Source organism: Denticeps clupeoides, unplaced genomic scaffold, assembly GCF_900700375.1.
Source record: "Denticeps clupeoides unplaced genomic scaffold, fDenClu1.1, whole genome shotgun sequence".
Classification (NCBI taxonomy): domain Eukaryota; kingdom Metazoa; phylum Chordata; class Actinopteri; order Clupeiformes; family Denticipitidae; genus Denticeps; species Denticeps clupeoides.
Window position 1 is genome coordinate 18,802 of NW_021629846.1, and position 7,798 is coordinate 26,599.

A 7,798-nucleotide genomic window follows, 5' to 3' on the forward strand; every position below is an offset into this window, starting at 1 on the left:
TTATTGCATGTATATAATGATTGTACATATATAACTGATTGTATATATGTAATTGTATTCAGGGTACAGATCTTTTTCCCATGGTCACAATCAGCACACTGTGGTCCATGATGGAACTCAGGCTCAACACATTTTACCCACATAACAGGATGGCAGGGACAGGTGCGGGTTTTGAGACCCAGTCCCCCTCCGCGGAAGGTGGACAAATCGCTGCCTCCTTCATTTCCGATGGAGGAATGACATCAGTTGTCACAGTAAAAAGTGGTGACAGCGGAGCAGCAACTTCACACACAATCTGGCAACATTGGAAATTCCGTATTCTGTTACAGTGCTCAGAATACTTTTAGAATACGTGTAAAGGACCATGGACTATAAAGATCTGACGGAAAGACCAGGGTTTCGGTTCATTTGGAAGTGTCTTCATTTCAGGTGGACACGTACGAGAAACTGCTCTGTGTGTCCCTGCGCCATGAAGGACGATACGAACAGACTGACCAACGTGAGCAATGATTATCACGACGACCTCCAGCCCACAGAGAGCAGCGAGGAGCAGTCGTTCTGGAAGACAGGTAGACGCACAGTCCCTATGGGGCGAAACGTCTTGTCACTTGTGTACAAGTTGAGCTCAAGTGCGGCTGAAATATATTTCTAATCAAGATACATGAAACGGCGCATTTTATTCCCAACAGCTTTTGTAATAATGTTTCAGTGCAAAAGGAAACTGTCAAAAAGTATTCCAATATTCAAAGCTTGGTCAATTTTTGCAAGGACATAAGTGTTGTGTCCTTGTCATATGACCGTCACCTGTGACTAATAATGGATCAATTATGTCTCAGGTGTGTATAAAAAGAACATCAGTACACTAGACCTTCACATCAACTGCAACTAGACCTCTGCAAACATGCCTCACATTCACCCTGAGACTAAAGTGTTGATTATCAAGAAGCTGAAGACCAGATCCACTGCTGATGTGGCAGACACCTTCAATGTGTCTCAGCGTCTAGTACAGAGGACAAGCCCTGGTCAGGCAGACCCCGCTCGAGAGGACTGTTTGTTGGCTCGAAAATCCAAGGCCCATTTCCCACTGCAGCAGAGCTCCACGAGACCTGGTCACCTGAAGTCCCTGTGTCAACCAGAACAATTTGTCTCGAAATGTCCTCCATGGTGGAATCAGTGCCCAGAAACCAGCACTACACAAAAGACAATTGAAAAACCGTGTGGCATTTGCCAGGGCCCACAGCCTGCTAAAAGGATGAACGCTGGAAACGTGGCAGAAGGAGGATTTTTCAGATGAATCTTCAAATATTGCAGGAGACCTACTGGAGCCCACATGGGTCCGAGATTCCCCCAGAAAACAGTGAAGGTTGGTGGTGGAAAAATCATGGTCTGGGGTTCCATCCGGTATGGGGGTGTGTGAGAGATCTGCAGGGTGGAAGGCAACATGCCAAGAAATCTTAGCTACCTTTTTATATTCCGAACCATAAAAGTGGCCAAATTCTGCAGCAGGATGGTGCTCCATCACATACTTCCATCTCCACATCAAAGTTCCTCAAGGCGAAGATGATCAAGATGCTCCAGGATTGGCCAGCCCAGTCACCAGACATGAACATCATTGAGCATGTGTGGAGTAGGATGAAAGAGGAAGCATGGAAGATGAAACCAAATAATACTGAGGAACTCTGGGAGGCCTGCAAGACTGATTTATTTGCTGTTCCTGATGACTTCAGCAATAAATAGTTTGAATCCTTGCCAAACCACATGGATGCGGTCCTTCAAGCTCATGGAAGTCATACAAGATATTACATTTGGATCTCACAGCCTCACGACTTAATTTGCTGACATATTTTTGTATTTGCAGTAAATTTGTTCAATTTCTTTATAGGCGACAAAACGTTTTTCTTGCCAGAATGTGACCTTTCTGTCTTGATTAAATGATTAATCGTTTTTTTTTTTAATATATTGTGTTGAGATTAAGTGTTGTAGGTGTGTGTGTGTGTGTGTGTGTGTAGAGCCTGTGTCACAGTTTCCTGCTCCACCCATCATCAGTAGGCCTCAGCTGAGACAGGCCGTGTTCTTCTCTCTCACTGCTGTTGTGCTGATCGCCCTCATCATCACTGTGGCAGTGAACAGTAAGAAGCACACACACACACACACACACACACACACACACGCACTTGCTGACCGGTGTACTGCTCTCTCTCTCGCTCTCTGTGTAGATAGGAAGGTTGTCGGTGGTTTTGGTTCAGCAGAGAAGAAGGTGGCGAATCTCAGTCACAGTCTGCAGGATGTCCTGTCACAGATAAAGGCTGGAAAAGTGAAGCGTGAGTAATTTACACACGCGTGCACACGCGCCATGAATACACACATGCAGACGTCAACACCAGCCTCCCTGTTCCAGAGGGAGAAACCGATTCCGAGATGGAAAGGCTCAGCAGCTCCCTGCAGTCAGCAAAAGAGGACCTGGCGCAGGGTACGAGTCGGCCGCGCGTGTAAATTCACCGCGCGTGTAAATCCACCGCGCGTGTAAATCCACCGCGCGTGTAAATCCTCCGCGCGTGTAAATCCTCCGCGCGTGTGTTCCTGAGTGTGTGTGTGTGTGTGTGTGTGTTCAGTGTCTGATTCCCTGACAGCGTTGGATGACTTGACGTCGATAAAGAAAACCCTGTCAGAGCTCCAGTGCAGTTTCAACAGATTCATCAGGAACAGTGAGTTGTGGATCTGGGTGTCCTGGGAACCAGTAGAAAATGTATTAAAATCATAATTAAAAGATAAATGATTTCTGTGTGTGTGTGTGTGTGTGTGTGTGTGTGTGTGTGTTTGGAGATACGGAGGCTTGTTGTCCACTGGGCTGGGATCTGTACTCCAGAAACTGTTATTACTTCTCAACCAACGGCATGTCGTGGCACCGAGCCAGAGACCACTGCACCAGCCGCGGGGCGTCGCTGCTGGTGCTTCAGAGCGCAGACGAGAGGGTAACCCAACACCACCCAACACCTCCCAACACTTCCCAATTCTTCCCAACACTACTCAACACTACCCAACACAGTCTCAACACCACCCAAAACAACCCAACACTTCCCAATTCTTCCCAACACTACTCAACACTACCCAACACAGTCTCAACACCACCCAAAACAAACCAACACCTCCCAACACTTCCCAACACTACTCAACACTACCCAACACAGTCTCAACACCACCCAAAACAACCCAACATCACCCAACACTTCCCAACACTTCCCAATTCTTCCCAACACTACTCAACACAGCCTCAACACCACCCAAAACAACCCAACACAGTCTCAACACCACCCAAAACAACCCAACATCACCCAACACTTCCCAACACTTCCCAACACTACTCAACACTACCCAACACAGTCTCAACACCACCCAAAACAACCCAACATCACCCAACACTTCCCAATTCTTCCCAACACTACTCAACACTACCCAACACAGTCTCAACACCACCCAAAACAACCCAACATCACCCAACACTTCCCAATTCTTCCCAACACTACTCAACACTACCCAACACAGTCTCAACACACCCCAAAACAAACCAACACCTCCCAACACTTCCCAACACTTCCCAATTCTTCCCAACACTACTCAACACTACCCAACACAGCCTCAACACCACCCAAAACAACCCAACACAATCTCAACATCACCCAACACTACTCAACACTACCCATCTGCACCCAACACTTCCAAAAAAGCACAACAGAACCCAACACTACCCATCTCTACCCAAAGCAATTCAACACCTCACATCTCCACCCGACACCTCATATCTCCACCCAACACTACCCAACACAATCTCAACATCACATAAAAACAACCCAACACCACCCAACACAATCTCAAAATCACACAACACTACCCAAAACAACCCAACACAATCTCAACATCACACAAAACAACACAAACTCAACACTATCCAACACTACCCATGTCCACCTAACACTACCCCCCAAAAAACACAACAGAACCCAACACTACCCATCTCTACCGATGGGACTGATTCTTGTTGGCCTGACAGCGTTTTGTAGTCAGCCGGACAGCACCGCTCTTTTTCTGGCTTGGTCTGAGTGACGAACGCACTGGAAGCTGGGAGTGGGTGGACAGGACCCCCTACAAAATCGACAGGAGGTGTGTTCCTGTGTGTCTACATTGAAATTGTGGTAGATTGCACTTGTTGTAAGTACGTGTGTGTGTGTGTGTTAACAGAGAGTGGATGCCAGGTCAGCCTGATGACTGGCGACTCCACGGGTTGGAAGGCGGTGAGGATTGTGCCCATTTCCATTCTGACGGTCGTTACAATGATGACCACTGTTCTCGCCACTATCGTTACATCTGCAAGGCTCCAGTCACCGCCAACATCACACCTTAACAACGTTTTTTATACTGAGGACATGCACAATACCTCACCTCTGCTTCTCAACTGCGACGCAGTTCTCCTCATTAAGTCAAATATTTTTTTATAAATAGAAACTGGAAAATAGCGTTGATAAGGACAAAATCCCCCTTGAGATGTGCGCAAACCTTGTGGACAACTACAAGGAACGTTTGCCACAAAGGTTTGCCACCAAGTATGTTGTGCAAAAGGCACCAAATACTCATTTAATTAATGAAAATACAAATTAATGTATAAGTATTTTCAAATGCATTATTTTGTAATTATTCTTGTCTGTCACTGTTCAAATAAAACTACACTTGAAATAAAAGTCTGATTATTTCAAACGTACAGAATCTGCAGGGGTTGAAATAATTGATTATAAAAGCAGGTAAGTATTTGTTAAAACCGTGTTACCTGCCTGTGAGATACAGCCATAGTGAGTTGGAATGAACATGGGGCTCAGATCGTAGTCAGTTGTATTTATTCAGTACAGGTCTTGCACAAAAACAGGTCAACCAGGACTGTGAGGAGCAACACAGATTAACACAGACATCACGCGTTGCTGGAGGCCCCTAGTGGCCATGGGAAGTAAGTAAAACTTGTATTAGTTATTGACTTGAACATTAACTGTTAACATTAACTACGTTGCTGTAACTCCTGTCAATTCCAGCGAGGTCCATGTTGGTCTGAGTCTTCTTCATGACGGCAGGTAAATCAGGGGTGACTCTTGATCTGGGTTCTGGGGTTCATATTAAGATGGGGCTGATATGGACCACGTGTCTGGTACCTGTGTACCACCCATATGAGCGTGTTACCTGGGAAGGGGCGGAGTCACTATTAAACTGAAAGAAATGTTTGACTGATTTGTAAGCGGTTCTCGCTTAATTATTTTCAACAGCAGTATGAGAGATGTTTGCAGCGAGTGTTGCAACAGACAGATTCCCATGATGAACAGGTCGAATGGCTTGTAGTTCTGCATGTTGTTAAAGCTACAGAATGCTACCCAACACAAACTCAACATCACCCAACACTACCCATCTCTACCCAAAACAACCCAACACAAACTCAACATCACCCAACACTACCCATCTCTACCCAAAACAACCCAACACAAACTCAACATCACCCACCACCACCCATCTCCACCCAACACTACCCATCTCTACCCAAAACAACCCAACACAAACTCAACATCACCCACCACCGCCCATCTCCACCCAACACAACCCAACACAAACTCAACATCACCCAACACCACCCATCTCCACCCAACACTACCCATCTCTACCCAAAACAACCCAACACAAACTCAACATCACCCAACACCACCCATCTCCACCCAACACTACCCATCTCTACCCAAAACAACCCAACACAAACTCAACATCACCCAACACCACCCATCTCCACCCAACACTACCCATCTCTACCCAAAACAACCCAACACAAACTCAACATCACCCAACACCACCCATCTCCACCAACACTACCCATCTCTACCCAAAACAACCAAACACAAACTCAACATCACCCAACACTACCCATCTCTACCCAAAACAACCCAACACAGACACATTCCCATGATGAACAGGTTGAATGGCTTGTAGTTCTGCATGATGTTAAAGCTACAGAATGCTACCCAACACAAACTCAACATCACCCAACACCACCCATCTCCACCCAACACTACCCATCTCTACCCAAAACAACCCAACACAAACTCATCACCCAACACCACCCATCTCCACCCAACACTACCCATCTCTACCCAAAACAACCCAACACAAACTCAACATCACCCAACACCACCCATCTCCACCCAACACTACCCATATCTACCCAAAACAACCCATCACAAACTCAACATCACCCAACACTACCCATCTCTACCCAAAACAACCCAACACAGACACATTCCCATGATGAACAGGTCGAATGGCTTGTAGTTCTGCAGAATGAGTCCATTACGAGGAGCGTTCCGCTCAGTAGCGGACAAATCGCAGCGAGCGGCAGTTCAGGATGTCGCTGGAGTCGGGGAACACCGAATCCACCCGGAACCCTTCAGCTAGCGCCACCCTCAGCAGCTCCTCCACGAACGCCCGCAGGTCGCTCAGCTCCGTCCCGGCCTCGCCGTGGAGCTCGCGGAAGCCGTGCTTCTGGTGCTGGTCCCGCGGCAGCTCCTGGGGGCACGGCGCCCATTCCAGGTGCAGGTAGTTCCGACTGCCGTCCCGGGGCCGCGGCGCAGCGGTGCCTTCCTGGCCACGGTAGGCGAAGCGGGAGCAGAGCAGGTCGACGAAGACGCGCGCCGTGCAGAAGACGGTGGCGGTGTGGACGTGGACCGAGCAGGAGCAGAGCTCGTAGTTGTCGGGGCCGCGTTTCAGGTTGAAGTGCAGCGTGCGCACGTGGCTCTCGGTGTCGACGTTCAGCATGGCGCCGCGCCCGCTCGGGCCCCCCGGCGCCAGGCCGCTCTCGCGCCGCTGGATCTCCTCCAGCAGGGGACGGATCTGGAAGAAGTCGGCCTCGCGCTTGAGCAGGGGCAGCTCGGCGAAGCCCTCGGGCAGGTCCAGGCTGTTGGAGCGGAGGTAGTTGAGGACGTAGCGGAACACCCTCCCGTCGCGGTCGATGAAGAAGTTCCCGTGCCGGTCCTTCATCTGGCCGGTGAACATGGCGCCGAGCATGGAGTCGCGGCACCGCGTGAGCGTGTCCAGCGTGGTCACGTACACCTCGCCCCCCACGTTCACCGACACCGGGTCCTGCAGGGACTGAGGGCCTGCCGTGCTCACACTTAGCATCCTGCTGATCACGCTGCTGCAACAACAATCTTAAATCTGAACTCTCCTTGGTTTCTTCTCCTCCACAGACCAGTCACTCACACATGCCTAATGGAAGAGTCTTCACACACACACACACACACACACTCAAACTCTGCTTAGAGCCCCGACTGCAGTGCTGCATACTAATCGTCTATGCCTTATACTGTCCTGCAGAGCTGGGAGAGGAGACACAATGGTGGCTTTGTGATCGGGCCAGAGCTGAGAGTGGCTGGGTGTGTCACTCACCCATCGCTATCTTCGCACAGTTTAACCTGCTTATTTTGTGGAAATGCCTTTAATATGCATGCACTGATCAGCCGAAACATCCATCCTCTGCATACCTTGCAGTTGGCATCGTGCAACTAAATTTCAACTTCCTGATTCACCTTTCAATCCAAAATCAGTTCTTCTCTTTACTCAACCTGTATTTTAAAGTGAAAGGGAATTGATCGTCATTGTAAAACACTGCAGCACAGCAACTGATGACACGGTGAAACGTGTCCTCTGTATTTAACCATCATTCACATTTACAGCATTTACCAGACGCCCTTATCCAGAGTTACAGGGATAGTCCCCCCCT

General features: G+C 48.5%; 2 protein-coding genes across 2 annotated transcripts; one reads left to right on the forward strand and one right to left on the reverse strand.

The window, feature by feature from the left end:
- The first annotated feature begins 2,001 nt into the window (after nucleotides 1–2,001).
- Nucleotides 2,002–4,613, forward strand: LOC114775928 (asialoglycoprotein receptor 1-like). Its single transcript, XM_028966610.1, has 7 exons — nucleotides 2,002–2,129; nucleotides 2,217–2,321; nucleotides 2,399–2,470; nucleotides 2,613–2,705; nucleotides 2,824–2,972; nucleotides 4,049–4,158; nucleotides 4,237–4,613. The coding sequence occupies exons 3-7, from the start codon at nucleotides 2,419–2,421 to the stop codon at nucleotides 4,397–4,399; spliced, it is 567 nt and encodes a 188-aa protein (XP_028822443.1). The 5' UTR covers nucleotides 2,002–2,129; nucleotides 2,217–2,321; nucleotides 2,399–2,418; the 3' UTR covers nucleotides 4,400–4,613.
- A 1,636-nt stretch (nucleotides 4,614–6,249) lies between these two features.
- LOC114775933 (BTB/POZ domain-containing protein KCTD21-like) lies at nucleotides 6,250–7,295 on the reverse strand. The gene has a single exon (XM_028966615.1). The coding sequence runs from the start codon at nucleotides 7,195–7,197 to the stop codon at nucleotides 6,388–6,390; it is 810 nt and encodes a 269-aa protein (XP_028822448.1). The 5' UTR covers nucleotides 7,198–7,295; the 3' UTR covers nucleotides 6,250–6,387.
- Nucleotides 7,296–7,798: the final 503 nt, after the last annotated feature.